Source organism: Leopardus geoffroyi, chromosome C2, assembly GCF_018350155.1.
Source record: "Leopardus geoffroyi isolate Oge1 chromosome C2, O.geoffroyi_Oge1_pat1.0, whole genome shotgun sequence".
In the NCBI taxonomy this organism is placed as follows: domain Eukaryota; kingdom Metazoa; phylum Chordata; class Mammalia; order Carnivora; family Felidae; genus Leopardus; species Leopardus geoffroyi.
Window position 1 is genome coordinate 615,945 of NC_059333.1, and position 19,959 is coordinate 635,903.

General features: G+C 48.9%; 2 protein-coding genes, 1 long non-coding RNA gene and 1 pseudogene across 4 annotated transcripts in view; 3 read left to right on the plus strand and 1 right to left on the minus strand.

Annotated features, from left to right (window-relative positions):
• Positions 1-8,669, plus strand: part of LSS (lanosterol synthase) — a 46,164-nt gene extending 37,495 nt beyond the window's left edge. Inside the window, exon 23 of the mRNA XM_045501070.1 lies at positions 8,566-8,669. The gene's annotated coding sequence lies outside the window, so the exon portion shown is untranslated. The remainder of the gene's footprint in view (positions 1-8,565) is intronic.
• On the minus strand, positions 374-3,523 carry LOC123610445. The gene is made up of 3 exons (XR_006718126.1): positions 3,418-3,523; positions 1,355-1,569; positions 374-478 (listed from the first exon to the last, which is right to left on the minus strand). It is a non-coding gene; the product is annotated as an uncharacterized LOC123610445 (long non-coding RNA).
• LOC123576324 lies at positions 513-632 on the plus strand (annotated as a pseudogene).
• Positions 3,413-19,392, plus strand: SPATC1L (spermatogenesis and centriole associated 1 like). Of its 2 annotated transcripts, XM_045501074.1 has the most exons (5): positions 3,413-3,849; positions 8,566-8,705; positions 8,796-8,916; positions 18,565-18,716; positions 18,828-19,392. In XM_045501074.1, exons 1-5 carry the CDS (start codon positions 3,648-3,650, stop codon positions 19,152-19,154), a joined length of 942 nt encoding a protein of 313 aa, XP_045357030.1. In that variant the 5' UTR covers positions 3,413-3,647; the 3' UTR covers positions 19,155-19,392. The 2 variants fall into 2 exon arrangements, with proteins under 2 accessions (XP_045357030.1, XP_045357029.1); XM_045501073.1 differs by having other exon boundaries at positions 3,414-3,849; positions 8,566-8,916.
• The last annotated feature ends 567 nt before the right edge of the window (positions 19,393-19,959 follow it).

Sequence of the window (19,959 nt, forward strand, 5' to 3'; positions counted from 1 at the left end):
AGTGAAAAGCAGAAACTGTCACATTGAATGAAAAAGCATGACTTGTGTGTTGTCCGTGAGAAATTTTAAATGCAAAAATACAGGATAAAAGGATTAGTTTAGAAAACTATATGAAAAAACATTAATCATAAGGAAAAGTACTATATTAATATAAGGTAGGTTTCAGGAAAAGGAATGGTACTAGAAGCAAAGAGTCATTTAATAACAGTAATGCGTATGCCCTAATAACAGAGCTTCAGAATATGAAAAACAAACATGGGCAGAGGGAGAGGGAATTCGATAAAGTGGGAGATTTCAACATTGTCTCAGCAGGAACAATCTTGAGTAGACAAAATCTTGAGCCAACTTGAAGTGATGGACATTTATGGAACACTTCACCTAACATTCTTTTTCAAGAGCTTATGAACCATCATTCACTAATACCACATGCGGGGTGAGGAAATTTGAAAGGATTGAAGCCATACAGTGTATTCTCCAACTGTAATGGAATGAAATTAAAAATCAGTGACAAAAAGAATACTTGGCAGGGGAGCTACCATTGCACTCCGAATGTGCTGACCCCTGCGATTTCCCCAAATGTAGGAAACTTGACTGCATAATTTGTGATGGGGGGAAAAAAGAGAAAATCCCAAATATCTGGAAATTAAGCATTATACTTCTAAATAACCAATGATCAATAAATGAAAGTACAAGGGAAATATTTCAAGCTAAGTGAAAAAAATGACATCAAAATTTGTGGGATGTATCTAAAGCAGTGGTCATAGAAATGGTTACAGGCTGAAATATTAACACTATATAAGGTTTCAAATCTGTGATTTAAATGTCCACCTTAAGAATTTTAAAACCAGGGGCACCTGGGTGGCTCAGTCGGTTAAGCGTCCGACTTTGGCTCAGGTCATGATCTCCAGTTCATGGTTTTGAGCCCTGCGTCAGACTCTGTCTTGACAGCTCAGAGCCTGGAGCATGCTTCAGATTGTGTTTCCCTCTCTCTCTACCCCTCCCCTGCTCATGCTCGCTCTCGCTCTCTCTCTCTCTCTCTCTCTCTCTGCCCCTCCCTGACTCACACTCTCTCTCTCAAAAATAAAAAAAATTAAAAAAAAATCTTAAAACCAGAGTAAGTAGAAGGAAGGAAATACCAGATAAAAGAGCACAAGTCAAATGCTGTAGGAAACATAAGAGATCAGTGAAGTTGATGCTTGGAGAAACTTAACAAGCCTCTGGTCTGATCCAGAAAGAAAGGACACCTACAGCAGGCATTAAAAAGGTGCATTGCCACAGGTCCCGCAGACACCAGGCAGTATCCAGCCTGGTTACCCCCAGGCCTACTGACCTGGCGTGGTCAGCTCGAGCTCACCGTGCTGCTGCCTCTCTGCATCCCACTGCTCGCACTGCCTGGCTTGCTGATCCTTATGTCCTGCTGCACACACCTGCTGGCGCTGCTGCTCCACGTTCACGTTAGGTTTTCTGCTGTGGCCGTGCGGTCTGTCCTCAGAGGCATGAGACCACAGAGTACAATGAGAGAAGTCGTGGGGTGCTCAGTGTTCCACAGCGCAGACACGGAAAAATCCCCTGAAAGACACGGTTATTATATAGGTGTTCCTGAGAAGAAGTGGGAAATTTAAATCACCCTGTATCTATTTTAGAAATTAATTTGAAATTTAAAACTTTCCTAGAAGAAAACTCTAGTCTCAGATGGCTTCCTGGTGAATTTTGTCAATCATTTAAGACAGAAATAACAATCTAACACAAATACCCAGACATTCGAGGAGGAGAGAACGTTTTGTGACTCCTTTGAGAGGGTGTGACCTTGATAGAAAACCAGACCACGACATTACTGGAAAAGGAAATACAGATCAATTTCCCCACACAAATACAGAAAATATTTAACAGACTACTAGCAAGTTGAACCCAGTGATAAAAGAATGATGCATCATGATCAGAAAATTGGCAGAGGGTGATGGTCCTGTGGCTGGAGGGGATATGATTTCCATAGGGTTTTCTAGGGGTCATAAGAAATGGCATTTTAAATGCCATGGTGTAGGGGGGATGCTTTCATGTCCCAGGGCCTTGCTCTTAGGGGTTTCGAGGGGAGACATCCATCCTCCGTCCTGGGAGCTCCTGCACACCCTTGCTTAGTGGGCACTACCCATGTCCCCGCTGTCCTTGTCTGATGTGAGAGGCTGTGGGTCCAGACACTGGGCCTGTTTCAGGTTGAATGAGGGACGTTTGGGACTTTAGAAATCCTCTTTCCCAGGGGTGCCTGGGTTAAAGCGTCCGGCTTTGGCTCACGATCTCACGGTTTGTGAGTTTGAGCCCTGCATCACACTCTGTGCTGACAGTTCAGAGCCTGGAGCCTGCTTTGGATTCTGTGTCTCCCTCTCTCTCTCTCTGCCCTTCTGCTACTCACGCTCTCTTTCTCTCAAAAATAAATAAGCATTTAAAAAAATTAAAAAAGAAAAAAAATCTTTTCCACAAAACCCGACTCAAGGCTTTCTCTCCTTGAAGGAACCTTATGCTAACTTGGCAGTCTGGGGAAAATAATGGCTTTCTTCTCCCTGTACCCCGAGTGCCCTTGATGTGGCATGGGGAACCCTGGGTGTTGGGGCTGAAGGATGGAGGATATGCTGGTTCCTTGTTTGGACTCTATCCCTTCCTAAGAGGATCAGGACGTGACCTCTCTGGTGCCTCAACGGCTGCCAAGAAGCACGACCAAGAACTCCAGAGCCAGGAAACAGTGCTGAGTGCATTTATTGCCCTCAGTAGTTAGTTGGAAGAGCGGGTGTTGGGGTGGCTTTTTGGTGGTCCCACTACCCGAGGACCGAAATCTGCACCCTGGCAGGACTCCACAAACACAGGTCTGTGTGTGATTGGTCCGCACAGCCCTTGTGCCCGGTCGGGGGGAGTCTTCAGTTAGGTCCAGTAACAGTCAGTGTTCCGGTCGCTCAGGGCTCACAGTCCAGCCCTTCTTACGAGGGAAGTGTGGTCAGCAGGCTGCCTCCAACTGCCAGCCCCTTCAGACCAGAGCCCTCCTGGAGTCCACGGGGCTTGTGGGCTGTTGGGGGCATCCGAGCTCCCCTCCCTCTGCCCCACTGCCCCTTTTTCTTAAGGTGTGTGTCCCAGGTGCGCACCCTAATATGTCTGCACACCAGACACCGGCCTCGGTTCTGGGGGACCCCGCTTACCCCCCAGAATGGGGAGCCACTCATGGGCAGAGACACCATGAGTCAGGCGGAGTAAAGGCAGAATCCCCCTGAGGTCTGCACATGCCACACGGTGTGGATGGCCCGATGCTCCCCTCAGCCCAGTGCTCTGGCTGTTGCTAGAAGGTGCCGGAACACTCCTCTCTTGAGCTCACTGCCCTCCCCTCAAGACCCGTCCTCATTCCTCCTGTCCGTTCCCTGTGTTCTTGGCACTCACTCTTGGTGGGAGGTGTTGCTCTGTGGGCACCGGCCCAGGCGAGGTCTGTGGGTGCAGCGGGTGGCACGGGCGACGGCCGGGGTGGCACTGGCTCTTTAAGGGCGACATCACAAGGCTGCGGAAGGCCAGGCAGTGGTGGAACTCCAGGGCTGTGTCTGGAGCGTCTACGGCACTGGATTTCCACCTCCGTGGGGCCGCAGGCCCATACGTGAGCACCTAAAGACGTGGCCATGGCCGAGAGGAGTGAGCTGATGAACAGGCTCATGAGTGAGAATGCAGACCTGAAGAAGCAGGTGCGCCTCATGAAGGAGAACCAGATGCTGAAGCGTCTGCTCAGCGAGAGCTGCCAGGAGCGCTGTAGCCTTGGGAGCCGGGACCTGCTCTTCCCCAAGGCACCCGCCTACCCCGAGGACAGCTCCCCCGGGAGCGCAGGTGAGGCTACAGGCAGGACAGCAGGGCCCAGCTGGCTGCTGGGGTCCAGGAGCCGTGGTGAGGCCGCTGTGCCCCGGCAGGGGCCTCGTTCGGTGATGCCAGTGGTCTCGGGCCCCTTCCCATCCCTCAGGTCTGAGTAAACCAAGACCCGGTTCCCCATTCTCCTGTGTGTCCTCAGGTAAGGCCCTCTGGGCCATGAAGCCACATCTACAAAATGGGGTGGGGGTTAGCCCCCCACCTCACTAGCTGCTACTCACCAGCCCCCTGCACAGAGCTCATGGATGCAAAGCCCCTTGGGCAAACATGTCCTTGGGGTCCTTCAGCCTCAAGGAGGACCTTGAAGAGGGAGCTTGGACAAGCAGAGGGTGGGGGTGGAGGATGGCAGAAAGAGGACAATGACGCCCCAAGGGGCAGCTGAAGAAAACCCTATTCCCACCAGTTCTGAATTCCCACCAGAGGCCAAGGCACATGCTTGTCACCAGAAACTTGCTGAAGAGTGACTGACCTCCCAGGACTTGTCACCTGTGTGACATCCCACAGAGGGTCAGTGCTGCCTTCTTGCAGGGATGCATTGTGCAGTGGCTGCAAAAGGCACTTGTCACCAAGCCTCATAGGTGCTGTGATGACTGCCAAGAATCAAACCCAGTGTGGCTTCATTGTCCTTTGTCCTGAGAACTGGGTCAGGCTGGGGCCACCTCTGAGGGCTCAGAGCCACCCCTGTGTCAGTACTGGCAGGAATGCTGGGGCCCTCCCTCTCTCACCTTCCCTCCCATGCCTGGTTAGTAGAGGTGCGGACTCACAAGGGTCGGGCTGCTCCTGGAGAGACCCTGGTCAGGGCCTAGGTCAGGGCAGAGTCTCTGGGACCACAACCAGCACCCCTGCCTGTGGGTCACCCCTAGCAATCCCAGACTTTTGCCAGACACCAGTCTTAGCAGGAGCTCCTGTCCCCCTGGGCCAGCCCAACACCACCAAGCCTTCCACAGGGAGGCCTGGAGCCCTTGCTGCAGGGCGTGGGCCAACGTCAGCATGGCTGACCATCCTCAGGGAGGGGCCACCCCCATGCCCGGGGCTCTGGGACGCTGCCTTCGGGCCTGGCCACAACCCTCAGCCTTCTTTGGGGACTGGAGCTTGGAACAACTCTTAACACAGCAGCAGACATTCGTGAACAGAAGGGAACTGCCACCAGCGATGGCTCATGTTTCCCACGGGCCCTTAACGTCTGCCTTCAACGCAGGATGTGCTTTAAAAACCTGTTTTCTTCATTCAACAACAGGAGCTCCTGGCAAACTTATAAATACCCCAAGAGGATGTAACATACAAGGCCAAGCTCGTGCTCCTGGCCCTGCTCCCAAAGGGAGCCACTGTCAACATTTTCTTGGGTTTCTGTCTGGAATTTGTGGTGGATATTCATGTGCACATCGGGGGATCTTCTGGGTTCCCCTAAACACGGTTGAACTGTTCTATACTTTGATTGCCCCCTCCGTCCACCTTACTTTTGTCACCTGGAGGTCCTCTTTTCTAGATCCAGGGCCTGCACTCCAGCGCTGGAGCGACTCTCGGGGTGGAGGGCAGGGGTCCCCCACAACAGCAGCCCGGCACCAGGCCAGGCGGTGCCCTCCAGCCCCCTGCCACCTGCCATTGGGGTAACGGCCGGGAAATCCTTGGGTCAAAGGCCCTGTGCTGTTGAAATAGATGCTGCTGTGTCCTCTGCACCCTTCCAGTGCCCTCCTGACCCACAGGACCACGCAGAGTGGCTAGGCCCGCACACCAGCCTCTTCCTCAGCTGCCTGTGTGCCCCGTGTGCTACGCTTGTTAGTTTGGTCTGTTTTCTGAGTCTACAACCGCACTGTGTGCAAATGATTTAAATGAGATCGACAGTGTGTATACTTGTTAATTTTGCCTTTGTCTTTGCCCTTGGTATTCCCAGAACCCTGGCTCTGGTGGCAGTTGGGCCTGGGGGTGGAGGGGCATGCAGGCTAGGTGCTGGGAGGACCCTTCTAGTCCTTCTTTTTAAAGAACAAGAAAAATTGAGAAACAGCTTGTTTTGTTCAGTTTCCATGACCTTGTTTGGCCTTGGTAGGGTGCCCTCAGCTCCTGCCCTTGGCCTGCTCCATCGGGAGGCCCCGGGCTCCTGTTGTCTGTCCTGGTGTTCACTAGGATGGGTCTTTGCTCAGGATCTGGGGACTCTGTTCCTACCTGGATCTGGGCTTTGGTCTTTTTTCTGTGGGATCTCTGTTTGGGGATTTAATACCAGACTTGTGACCAGTTATAATCTCAATCAAGAAGCATCTTTTAATTTTTTTCAGTGTTCCAACCTTATTTATGTAATATAGGGATTAAGAATCATTTGGAGCCTGAAAGAATTTACCACTAGGCCCCCAAGCCTGCAGCCCTCAGAGCATAATTGTTTTATAACTTCTAGATTTTTCTTCTTTGCTTACTGGTCCATTTAGTTTTTCTACTTCTTACTGAGTCATTTAAAAATAATTTCCCGCAAGAGTTCTCCTGTTACTGAAATCTTAGTGACGATGCAGTTGTGTGTAATGGTTGCTTGTAACTCAGACCTCTTCCTGGTCTTTCTCATGTTGCTTTTCTCATTTTCAATTTTATTTCTTCATGTTTTCTGTTTCCCTAAGGTAGTTTTCCACAGTTTCATGGTCTTGTAGACTTTCACAGAACTGTCTGCGGTGTATTTCGCGGTCGTGTTCATTGTTTTCTTAAGAGCTCCTCTTCGTATCTTGATTTGAATGTTTAATTTTGAGATGATTTTTATTTATTTATTTATTTATTTATTTATTTATTTATTTATTTATTTTTTAACGTTTATTTATTTTTGAGACAGAGAGAGACAAGAGCATGAACGGGGGAGGGTCAGAGAGAGAGAGGGAGACACAGAATCTGAAACAGGCTCCAGGCTCTGAGCTGTCAGCACAGAGCCCAACACGGGGCTCGAACTCACGGACCACGAGATCATGACCTGAGCCGAAGTCGGAGGCTTAACCAACTGAGCCACCCAGGCGCCCCGAGATGATTTTTAAAAAGTAATTGAAGCATTTAAATTACTAATTTCAATCCAAATACAGTTTTTTTTTTTTTCTTCAACGTTTATTTATTTTTGGGACAGAGAGAGACACAGCATGAACAGGGGAGGGGCAGAGAGAGAGGGAGACACAGAATCGGAAACAGGCTCCAGGCTCTGAGCCATCAGCCCAGAGCCCGACGCGGGGCTCGAACTCACGGACCGCGAGATCGTGACCTGGCTGAAGTCGGACGCTTAACCGACTGCGCCACCCAGGCGCCCCCCAAATACAGTTTTAAACGTACTGATGTCTTAATATATAATGTTCTGATTTTCATTATTTCTCAATAATCATTGTTTTTTATTATTATTTCTTCCTCAATGTGATCATTACTTGGGAGAATGCTTTTACTTCTGAGGAAATGCAATTTTCTCCTGGCCACATGGGCAACAGGTGGCAAGACACATCCTAATGGATGTCTTTTTTTGAACATTTTTTTCTGAGAAAGGATTGCTGGAGATAGATCAGTTGGTTCCTGAGGAGGCACATTTTAGGATATAATTTTTCATGATAGCTCTTAAAACACACTATTTCTCAAGTATATAGTTACCTTATTGCCAGGAGAACAATATTATAACATGAGGGTAAGAAAGGATTTTATAAATCAAAAAGAATCGATAAGTTAAAGTTGACTACATTATAATTTTAAGCTTCTGCCTGAGAGTCAGTATAAAAGAGATTCAGACCTAGGCAAGCCACCCACCGGAAGACACAAAACTTTTCATCAACAAGGAATTAGTATGCAGGAGACAAAAAAAGCTGCTACAAATAATTTTAAAGACTACCCCTGCCCCCCAAAAAACAAGCAGAGAAAAGGCAAAGAAAATTCACAGAAAGGAAACCTGAGGGGCCGATGAGCACGTGAAATGATGTTCACTATCACTGGGGATTAGGGAAAAGCCGTGTGTTGCTTTCTGCCGGGGGACCACTGATGCAGAATGCAGAGGAGGTTAAACAGCACACACCTGAGCCCAGTGTAGACAGTATAAACAGCACACACCTTGCCCACTGCGAGCAAGGAGGCACATTAAGGAATGCTGATTATAGCTTTGCTTTTTCAAGGAGAACAGGAATCATCCCCATGCTTATCAACAGGGCAGTGGATATGAAAATTGCTGTGTGTGTGTGTGTGTGTGTGTGTGTGTGTGTGTGTGTGTGTGTGCGCGCGCGCATGCGCGCGTGCACGCTCACATGCGTGCATGCATGCATGCCCACGTGTGCCAAGAAATGGTTAAATGTATCAGGTAAGCTACCCAATGATTCAATATGGATGAATTCCCAAAAAAATGCTGCAGCAAAAAGGTATTTTGCAGGATAAAACATGTATAGGATGATACCATTTATGTACATTTAAAAGCATAAGCAAGTCCCTCTGTATTGTGTGTGGGTTTCCAGGTGGGTGGGAAGTGCACGGTGGCACGTGTGCTTGCCATGCCCATAAACTTGAGGCTGGTGGTTTCCTCAGGTGGGCTGGGCACCCACAGTGTCATATTCTCTAGAGGGAGGAGGAGGGCTCTGAAACACGGGGTGGGGTGTTACAGATTGAGGCTGGGTATGTGGATGTTCTTCTGTATTCTCTCCCTCCTTAGGGATGTCTCAGGAACACAGCCTGACCTGCCCTCCCTCCCCGTCCCAGGTGCAGACTTTGGAAGGTTCAGTGGCGTCCCTGATGCACCCTCCCAGCTGCAGACGTCCTCCCTGGAGGACCTGCTGTGCTCACATGCCCCCATCTCCAGTGAGGATGACGCCTCCCCTGGCTGTGCCACCTCCTCCCAGGTGCCCTTCAAGGCTTTCCTCAGCCCCCCAGAGCTGCGTGCACCCCGAGGCCCTGACAGGAAGCTGTCCCCGCTCCTGAACCCCTTGCAGGACCCGCTGGCAGACAAGACCCTGCTGGAGCCCAGGGAGATGGTCCGGCCCAAGAAAGTGTGCTTCTCAGAGAGCAGCCTGCCGTCTGGGGACAGGACGAGAAGGAGCTACTACCTTAACGGTATGGCCCAGGCAGGGGCGGGCACCAGGGTGCAGTAGTCTGGGTGACCAGCTGGGCACAGGTTCTCCATTTTCCTGCAGAGGGAGGAGAGTGTGGCTGGGAGGCCAGGGTCTGGGGCTGCTTCTGTGGACATTTTTTGCCTATTAAAAAAAAATGGACTTGCTTATCTTATGATCGAGTTGTCAGAGTTCTACATATATTCTGGATACAAATCCTTTTCTGGGTGTATGTCTTGCAAATGTTGTCTCCCACTCTCCGGCCTTTCCAGTTGCATAAGTGTTCTTTAAAGAGCAAAACTGTTTAATTTGATAAAGTCCAGTTTATTGATTTTTTTTGTTTTATACAGTTCATGTTTTTTGTGTCCTATTTAAGAAATCTTTGTCAAACTCATGGTCACAAAGATTGTTTCCTATGTGTTCTTCTAGAAGTTTTATGGCTTTAGGTTTTACATTTAGGTTTCTGATCAATTTCAAGTCAATTTTTGTGCATGGTATGAGATTTGCATTTGTTGGCTTCTTCCAACACCAGTGTTTAGAAAGATTATTTTTTCTTCATTGAATTGCCTTGACCCTTTTGTCAAAAATCAACTGTTCATATATGTATAAGTTTATCTCTGGACACCTTCCCCCCGCCATGCTGTGTTATTTGTCTGTGTTGATTCCAGTACATATGGTCTCGATTACTGTAGCTTTAAAGTAAGATTGTCATTCATATAATGTCTTGTTCTCCATTTTCAAAGTTGCCCTGGCTATTGTAGATCCTTTGCATTTCCACATGAGTTTTATTTTTTTTTATTTTTTATTTTTTTATTATATGAAATTTATTGTCAAATTGGTTTCCATACAACACCCAGTGCTCATCCCAAAAGGTGCCCTCCTCAATACCCATCACCTACCCTCTCCTCCCTCCCACCCCCCATCAACCCTCAGTTTGTTCTCAGTTTTTAACAGTCTCTTATGCTTTGGCTCTCTCCCACTCTAACCTCTTTTTTTTTTTTTTTTCTTTTTTTTTCTTTTTCTTTTTTCCTCCCCCTCCCCCATGGGTTCCTGTTAAGTTTCTCAGGATCCACATAAGAGTGAAACCATATGGTATCTGTCTTTCTCTGTATGGCTTATTTCACTTAGCATCACACTCTCCAGTTCCATCCACGTTGCTACAAAAGGCCATATTTCATTTTTTCTCATTGCCACGTAGTATTCCATTGTGTATATAAACCACAATTTCTTTATCCATTCATCAGTTGATGGACATTTAGGCTCTTTCCACAATTTGGCTATTGTTGAGAGTGCTGCTATGAACATTGGGGTACAAGTGCCCCTATGCATCAGTACACCTGTATCCCTTGGATAAATTCCTAGCAGTGCTATTGCTGGGTCATAGGGTAGGTCTATTTTTAATTTTCTGAGGAACCTCCACACTGCTTTCCAGAGCGGCTGCACCAATTTGCATTCCCACCAACAGTGCAAGAGGGTTCCCGTGTCTCCACATCCTCTCCAGCATCTCTAGTCTCCTGATTTGTTCATTTTGGCCACTCTGACTGGCGTGAGGTGATATCTGAGTGTGGTTTTGATTTGTATTTCCCTGATAAGGAGCGACGCTGAACATCTTTTCATGTGCCTGTTGGCCATCCGGATGTCTTCTTTAGAGAAGTGTCTATTCATGTTTTCTGCCCATTTCTTCACTGGGTTATTTGTTTTTCGGGTGTGGAGTTTGGTGAGCTCTTTATGGATGTTGGATACTAGCCCTTTGTCCGATATGTCATTTGCAAATATCTTTTCCCATTCCGTTGGTTGCCTTTTAGTTTTGTTGGTTGTTTCCTTTGCTGTGCAGAAGCTTTTTATCTTCATAAGGTCCCAGTAATTCACTTTTGCTTTTAATTCCCTTGCCTTTGGGGATGTGTCGAGTAAGAGATTGCTATGGCTGAGGTCAGAGAGGTCTTTTCCTGCTTTCTCCTCTAAGGTTTTGATGGTTTCCTGTCTCACATTCAGGTCCTTTATCCATTTTGAGTTTATTTTTGTGAATGGTGTGAGAAAGTGGTCTAGTTTCAACCTTCTGCATGTTGCTGTCCAGTTCTCCCAGCACCATTTGTTAAAGAGGCTGTCTTTTTTCCATTGGATGTTCTTTCCTGCTTTGTCAAAGATGAGTTGGCCATACGTTTGTGGGTCTAGTTCTGGGGTTTCTATTCTATTCCATTGGTCTATGTGTCTGTTTTTGTGCCATCCACATGAGTTTTAGAATCAACTTGTCCAACTTTGCAAAAAAGCTTGCAAGGAGTTTGATTGGGATTGCTCTGGATGTACAGATTGATTAGGTCAGTTTTCAGGGAAATTAACAATTTATTAATAACGATATTGAACCTTTGGGTCTGTAAATGCTGTGTGTCTCTCCATTTATGTAGTTCTTTAAACATTTCTTTCAACAGTGTTTATAGTCTTCTATGTATAGATCTTGCACATTTTGATAAATTAATTCTTAGTATTTTCACATTTTTGATACTATAGGAAATAGTATTGCCTTTATCATTATCAATTTCTGATTGCTCATTTCTAGTATATAGTAACACAGTTGATTTTTGTGTATTTACTCCTGTGATCCTTAATTTTATTTGTCGACTTGACTGGGCCATGAAAAGAACTACCCAGATAATTGGTCAAACATTCTGGGTGTTTCTGTGAGAGTGTTTCTGGATGAGTTGAACATTTAATAGACTGAGTAAGCACATTGCCCTCTCAGTGTGGGTGGGCTTCATCCCATCACTTCAAGGCCTGAATAGGACAAAAAGGTTGATCCTACCCCAAGGAAGAGAAAATTCCTCCTGCCTGGTTGCTTTGGACCTGAAACATGCCTTGAACTGAAACATGTTCTTGAGTTTCAAGCCTGCAGTGCTCTGGACTGAAACCACACCATTGGTTCTCTTGGTTCTCAGACCTTTAAAGGCAGGCTAGAACAACATTTTCAGTCTCCCTGGATCTCTAGCTTGCTAACTCACCTTGCAGATCTTGAGACTTGTTAGTCTCCATAATCATGTGGGCCAATTTCCTACACACACACACACACACACACACACACACACACACACACACACAGGGACCCTGTTGGTTCTGTTTCTATTTCTCTGGAGAACCCTGAAAAATAAAAATGTTGTATCTTGCAACCTCACTGCACTCACTTATTTTTTTAAATGTTTTTATTTATTTTTTTTGAGGCAGAGTGTCAGGGAGCAGGGAGAAGAGGGAGGCAGACAGAGAATCTGCGCTGTTGGTGCAGAGCCCAATACTGGGCATGAATCATGAAATGTGAGATCATGACCTGAGCTGAAGTCAGAGGCTTAATCTATTGAACCATCCAGGTGCCCCCTGAACTCATTTGTTCTAGTAGATTTCTTTAAGTTTATTTATTTTGAGAGAGACAGAGCTTACAAATTTGGGAGGGGCAGAGAAAGAGAGAGAGAGAGAGAGAGAGAGAGAGAGAGAGAGAGAGAGAATCTCAAGCAGGCTCCACACTGCCAGTGCAGAGCTTGATGCAGAGCCTGAACTCACAGGCTAGCAGATCATGACCTGTGCCAAAGTTGGACGCTAACTGACTGAGTCACCCAGGCACCACTGTTCTAGTAGCTTTTTGTAGATTCCTTATGATATATGATTGTGTCATTTGCAAATAAAGACAAATTTATTTTTTCATTTCTAGTTTGTATTCCTTTTATTTTTCTTATCTTATTGCATTGGCAAGAAATGGTGACAGTGGACTTTTTCTTTTTTATCTTTTCCTAATTTAGGAAGCATTCAGTCTGTTATTGTTAAGTATGATGTCAGCTCAGGTCTTTGTGGACGACTTTTATCAGGTTGAGGAAGTACCCTTTAATTCCTAGTTTTCTTATAATGAATGGATATTGGATTTTGTGAAATGCTTTTTCTGCATCTACTGAGATGAGCATTTGGTTTTTATTTGTAGTCTGTTTCAGCTAATATGGTTAATTACATTGATTGATTTTTGAATTGTAAACCAACCTCGCATTCCTGAGATAAACCTTATGTGGTCGTGACGTATTATACTTTTTTGTATTGTTGGATTTAATTTCCTAAATTTTGTTGAGAATTTTTGCTGTCTATGATATTGGTCTATAGTTTTCTTTTCATGTCATTTTCTGGTTTTGGTACCAGGTTAGTGTTGACTTCAGTGAATGAAGCGGAAAGTACTCCATTCTCTTTAATTATGTAGAGGAGTTTATGTAGAATTGGTATCATTTATTCCTTAGATGTTTGGTAAAAGTCACCACTGAATCCACCCAAGTCTTTAATTTTCTTTGTAGAAATATTTCCCCTGCCACAAGTTCAGTTTCCTTGTTGATATACAGCTATTCAAATGATCTATTTCTTCTTAGGGAGCTTTGGCAATTCACTCACGATAGTGAGCTTTTGTGTTTTTTAAGGAATTAGTCCATTTCATCTAAGCTGTCAAATTTATTAGCATAAAATTGTTTCTAGTATTCCATTATTATCCTTTTAACATCTGTAGGATCTGCGGTGAGACCATCTCTAATTTCTGATAGTGGTAATTTTTGTCCTCTTTCTCTTTTCCCCTAATATGTCTGGCTACAGGTTTATCAATATTGTTGACTTTTTTCTGTGAAGAATAGATTTTGGCTGAATCTTGGAAGGCCAAGGTTGGACTAGAAATGATTGCTAGAACATCTCAGGTATATATCACTTCTTCCATCCAATTTATGCTTTAAAGACAGAACAGGATGGTAAGAGAGACTGATTCCTGATTAGAGAAGTGTATGAATATAGAAGGGGAAATTTGCACTCTGAGCTTCATGGCCCTCATCTGCCCTGACAAACTGCTGTGCAGTCAATCTGGTTTTCAGCTCGAACTCTTGGGTACTTATGCAGCCTCGCAAAGTGATTAGGGAAGGAGAACACTAAAGACTACAGTGCACTGCGGCAATAAAGTAAAGAAGGCCTGAATAAGTGGAAAAACATCTCATGTTCGGGGACCAGAAGGCTTTACATCATTACGATGGCAGCACTCCCCAAGTTGACCTGCAGATTCAACGTGATTCCTATCACAATCCCAGCTGGCTTCCCTGCATAAATTGACAAACTCCTCCTGAAATTCAGGTGGAAATGTAAGGGACCCAGAACAGGCAACACAATCTTGAGAAAGGAGAGCAAGATTGGAGGACTTACACTTCGCAATTCCAAAACTTACTGTAAAGCTACAGGAATCCAGGCAGTGTGGTGGTCATAAGACAGACGTACAGAGATCAGCAAAGTAGAATTGAGGTTCCAGAAATAAGTCCAGGCATTTACAGGTTTAATGTGCAACATGGACACCAAGACTTGTGTCAGCAGAGAGAGACTTGTCTTTGCAACAAATGATGTTGGGACAAGTGGACAAACATGTACAAGAATGAGCTGGACCTCACACCACATGTGAAAATTAACTCAAAATGTATCAAAGACCTAAAAAAATCTAAAAGAGCGAAAGCCATATAACACTTAGAAGAAAACACAGAGAAAAATCTCATGACCTCGGATTTGGCAATAGATTTTCAGATGTGACACCAAAAGCATTAGCAACAAAAGGAAAAGTATATGGACTGGGTTGTATCCAAAGTAAAAATTTTTGTATTTATTGATTTTTTATTTTAGAAAGAGAGAAAGTCCATGAACAGGGGAGAGGGGCAGAGGGAGAATCTTTTTTTTTTTTTTAATGTTTATTTATTTTTGAGAGAGGTAGTGAACGAGCAGGGGAGGTGCAGAGGGAGAGGGAGGGGGACAAAGGATGTGAAGCAGTCTCTGAGCTGTTAGCACAGAGCCCGACACGGGGCTCAAACTCATGAACCATGAGATCATGACCTAAGCTGAATTTGAATGCTCAACCAACTGAGCCACCCAGGCGCCCCAAAACTTTTGTATTTCAGAGGAACACATTTCAAGAAAGTGAACTGAGCCTACAGAGTGGGAGAAAATATTTGTCAATCAGATGATAAGGGGCTAGTATTCAGGATATATAAGAACTCTCTACAACTCCACAGTAAAAAGACAATCTAATTAAAAATGGGCAAAACACAATGAATATTTCCCCAAAGAAGACGTATAGATGACAAATAAGCACATGAAAAGATGCTCCAAATCCTCAGTCATCAGCCAAATACTGATGAAACCACAATGAGAAACCACTTCATGTCTACTAGGACGGCTATAAAAAAATGAGGGACCGGCACAAGTGTTGGAGAGGATGTGGAGACAATCGGAACCCATGTACATTGTCGCTGTGGAAAGCAGTTTGGCATTTCATCAAAAATTACACATAGAATTACCAATGATTCCATTCCTGGGTATATGTATCTAAAAGAACTGAAAACATTTGTCCACACAAAATTAAAAAAAAATTTTTTTTGATGTTTTTATTTATTTTTGAGACAGAGACAAAGCACGAACTGGGGAGGGGCAGAGAGAGAGGGAGACAGAACTGAAGTGGGCTCTGCCTGACAGCAGAGAGCCCAATGTGGGGCTCGAACTCACAAGTGATGAGATAGATCCTGACCTGAGCTGAAGTCAGACACTGACTGAGCGCCCCCACACAAAAATTTTTATATGAATGTTCATAGCAACGTTGTCCATGATAGAGCAAAGGCCTCTCAACGGACGAAGGGATAAACAGAATGTGGCCCATCCACGCAACGGGATTGGTTCGGCCCCAGAGAGGAATGCTGTGCTGACACCTGCTGGAGTGTGGAGGCACCTCGGAAACAGCTGAGAGAAAGCCAGCCCAGCCCGAGGATCACCTGCTGCGTGGCTACACTTGCATGAAATGTCCAGAATAGATACATCCATAAGGACAGGAAGTAGTTTGGTAGCTGCGGGGCTGCGGGGAGAGCGCTGTGTGACTGATAGTGGGTACAGGGTATCGCTTTGTGTGATGAAAATATTTTGGAATTTGATTGCGGTGATGGCTGTACAACTGTGAATATAGAAAAACATCTGAACTGCGTACTTTGAGAGACTCAGTTTTATAGGATGTGAATTGTATCTGAATAAAAAACATTTTTAAATGATCGGGGAAGCATTGTGCCCCATATGCCTCAGTTCCTTTGTCTGTGAGTGGGGTCTGAGGCCCCTTTGGGATCATGGTGAGGATGAATGAAGTCCCAGAGGGACCAGAAAACGCTCCTGGGGAAAGAAAGCGGATGCCGCCCCCCAGGATGCCTCGGAGGGCTCCGAATCCCCGTCAGGTGGTGCTCCTGGGAGGGGGCGTCTTGCCAGGAACCTCCCTCACCCGCTCACCTCCTGAGGTCCAGAGCTGTGTGGGGAGCCACTGCCCCTCTTGCCGCTCCAGCTGCTTGAGTGACACCAGATCACTTCCCGACACCCTCTGTGGCTCCGTTTCCCCGGCATTCCACCCCAGCATTTCTCCTGCGCCCTTGGAGCCCTGCACCCTCTCTGTTCCTATCCAACTTTCCCCACCCGGTGATCCTTTGGCTCCAGGGCCCCACGGCTCCGAGGCCTTCCTCGCAGGGTCTGCTGGGGGACAGGTGGCTCTGGGCCATCTGCATCCACACCCTTGTGGCCCCTCCTTCTCCCCACCCCCGCCTGCAGAGCCACATGGACCGTGCCCCGTGCGCCTCGGTCATGGACTCCCCGCTCAGTGCCTGCAGGTGCGGCAGAGGGAGTGGAAGCACGGTCCCCTGCCCCCTCGGCCTGTCCTCTCTGGCTGTCCAGCCTGTCCTGGAAGGAGCTGAGAAGCCCGTGCTGACTGGCCGTTATGTGCTGGGAGGGGCTACCGTGTTCCCGTGGTGGGAGTGACCTGGCAGCTTTCTGGGACGAGCGGTTATGTGGACACAGTCACAGGAGGGGGCCAACTGTGCGGGTCACAGGTGTGGCTGGTCCTGGGGCTCCGCAGCGCTCGCGGCTCAGACGGCCACACGGGAGGCTCCCCTGGGCTGGCGTGGGGTGTCCTGAGTGTTGGAGCCCGAGCCTCCGGAGGGTGCAGTTGTGTGCGGGTAACAGGACCCAGTCCGTGCGTGCGCTGCCCGCCTGCTGGGCGGGCCCCGGGGGCTGCACCCGGCCGACGCCCCGGAGGGTCTGCATCGAGGTCAGGTTCGGAAAAGCCACAGGGGCTCTAGGAAAGGCTCTACGGATGGCTCTGTTATTGTGGATGAAAGAGCAGAGTGTGGAAGCGGCAGGGGTCTGGGGGCCCCGGTCAGGTGGAGGGGCCCCAGCGCAGAGGCTCTGCCTGACTCTGACGCAGGCCCCCTCACTTTGGGTCTCTCCATGTCAGATTCATCCGTCGGTAGTAAACTGGCAGGGTGTTTTTCAGAGAGCACAGGGTTTTGAGGGCGTGGCCGCCTAGCTGCTGCTCAATGAACAGAGGCTGCTGTAGGAGGGCAGATTTGGAAGCAGGTGTTGGCGGGGAGGGTGGCTGCTGGGCCTGGAAACATCAGGAAGACAGTTAGACAGGATCTCCTGCCCACCCAGCAATCCTCTCCACAAACTTCGGGAAGAGTTTCATTATCAAGTAAACATTAAACCAGCCTGTGATGCAGAGGCTGCCAAGACAGCCAGGCGGACCGGACCCGTTACATGGGGCACACATGTGTTGTCGAGTCACACGAGTTACACACGTGTCGTCGAGTCACTTGGATCACACACGTGTCGTCGAGTTACATAGGTCACGCGTGTTGTCGAGTCACACGGGGCACACACGTGTTGTCGAGTCACGAGTTACACGTGTTGTCGAGTCACATGGATCACGCGTGTTGTCGAGTCACACGAGTTACACACGTGTCGTCGAGTCACTTGGATCACACGTGTTGTCGAGTCACACGGGTCAGCGTGTTGCCGAGTCACACGGATCACGCGTCTTGTCGAGTCACACGGGGCACACACGTGTTGTCGAGTCACATGAGTTACACGTGTTGTCGAGTCACGTGGATCACGCGTGTTGTCGAGTCACATGGGTCAGCGTGTTGCCGAGTCACACGGATCACGTGTGTTGAGTCACATGGGGCACACGTGTTGTCGAGTCACACGGGGCACACACATGTTGAGTCACATGGGGCACACACGTGTTGTCGAGTCAACCTGCACCCCGCCCTCAGGAGATGAGGGGACACGCCTGCCTCGCCTCTCCCGACGCACCTGGTCAGAGGGGTGGGCCTTCCGGGAGGGCTTACTCTTGACCCAGGTGCCTGGCCAGAATCCCCTGGGGGAGGGGCAATGCAAAGAGTCCTGGGCTGTAAAACAAGCTCTCAGAGACGTTTCCGTCCATCTCAGGGCGACAGAGAGGACTCAGGATCACAGCTTTCTCAGGTGGCTCTAAGAGGGAAAAGAGAATAGGTCTCTCTCCGTTTTGGTGACAGAAGAGTCAAGGTTTTCTTTTCCATTTGTAGTTGCCCTCACAGTGGAGGGCAGGGGAAGCGGCAGCAGGGGGGAGCGGGCCACGCGCCTTCATCACGCTTGGGCCCCTTGGGAAGCCCCGCCCAGGCCCCAGTGGCTTCACCCCAAACTTACAGCAGCTGCGTTTAGGTTGGTCCTTTTCTCCAAGTGGATCCTGGGGCACGGGCAGGAGGAAGGCGGGTGGCCCCCTGCCCGTCCGTGTCCTGGAGCCCCCGGCCTGGCTCACTGCCCCCGCTGCTCACAGAGATCCAGAGCTTCTCCAGCGCCGAGAAGGACGGGCGCATCGTCGGGGAGATCGCCTTCCAGCTGGACCGGCGCATCCTGGCCTATGTCTTCCCGGGAGTGACCAGGCTGTATGGCTTCACCGTGTCCAACATCCCTGAGAAGATCAAGCAGGTGTGCCTCTCCGCCCCAGGGTCCCCTCCCTGTCCTGGAGTCCCCTCCCTGCCCCGGGGCCCCTGTCGCCCCCACCCACGCCCGTGCTGTGCCCACCCCCACCACCCCCAGACGTCCATCAAGTCCCTGGACGGGTCGGTGGACGAGAAGAAGCTTCGTGAGCTGACACACCGCTACCTGATGCTGACCGCGCGCCTGGAGAGGCTGGGTTACAACCGTGAGGTGCACCCGGTGTTCAGCGAGTTCCTCATCAACACCTACGGCATCCTGAAGCAGCGGCCCGACCTGCGCGCCGACCCGCTGCACAGCAGCCCGGCCGCGCTGCGCAAGCTGGTCATCGACGTGGTGCCGCCCAAGTTCCTGGGCGACGCGCTGCTGCTGCTCACCTGCCTGTGCGAGCTCTCCAAGGAGGACCGCAAGCCGCTCTTCGCCTGGTGAGCCCGCCCGCACCCGCCGCGCCTTGCCTGCAATAAACATGTTTGTTCCAAACCCGGGGGCCGCGTGCCTCCTGCGTGTCCCCTCCGGCCCCGGGGCAGGGGCCCAGTCTGCCGACAGGGCGCCCGGGGCCACAGGCGCCTCTCACCAACCGGGCCGCGCCCCGGGCACCCGGCCCGCCCGCCGCCCACCCCCGCGCGGCACTGTGGCACTTTATTAAAATCATCTGTTTTCCTGTGTACCTTTACCTTTGGCTCTTTGAAGGCGTGGAGGGCGTAGCAGGAGGTGCCTGCTGGTATTTGTGGAAAGAAGCCAGGACCGAGCCTGCAGGGCAGGGGGCTGTGGCTCTGGCCAGGCTCCCAGACCCTCCGGCCCTCAGGGCCTTCCCCACGACCCCATTACCATCCTCTGAGGTCTGTCTCCTCCCGTGGAAGGGCCAGTGGCTGGTTTCCCCAAACGGAGAGGCTGAGGCAAGGATCCGGATGCCGGGGGGACAGCAATAGAATCTGCAGAGCTCTGTGAAAAGTGAAAACACAGGTCTCTTGTTCAAAAGTAGGAATTTCAAGAAGGTGACAGCAGCGTGTTGGAGAGAGAATAAGGCCCATGCAGCTGTGAGGATTCCTGGGAGGCTATTTATTTGGGATGATTTGATGTACCCCACCCCCTGACCCCTGCTGGAGCCATCAGTTCCCTGTCTCTCCTGGGGTCTTGAGGACAGGTGACCTTCTGGGCCCACGTGAGGACCAGGGCCTGGTGCTGGCACCTTCCTGGCCTTGGCTGTGAGTAGAGGGTCTCTGGTCACTTCTCT

What these genes read in the sequence shown, in the direction of transcription:
- SPATC1L (XM_045501073.1), top strand. Translation starts at nt 3,648, where the DNA reads ATGGCCGAGAGGAGTGAGCTGATGAACAGGCTCATGAGTGAGAATGCA. An exon ending in CAGCTCCCCCGGGAGCGCAG is followed by an intron (nt 3,850 to 8,565) that starts GTGAGGCTACAG and finishes TCCCCGTCCCAG; the next exon opens with GTGCAGACTTTGGAAGGTTC. An exon ending in TCCCTGAGAAGATCAAGCAG is followed by an intron (nt 18,717 to 18,827) that starts GTGTGCCTCTCC and finishes CACCACCCCCAG; the next exon opens with ACGTCCATCAAGTCCCTGGA.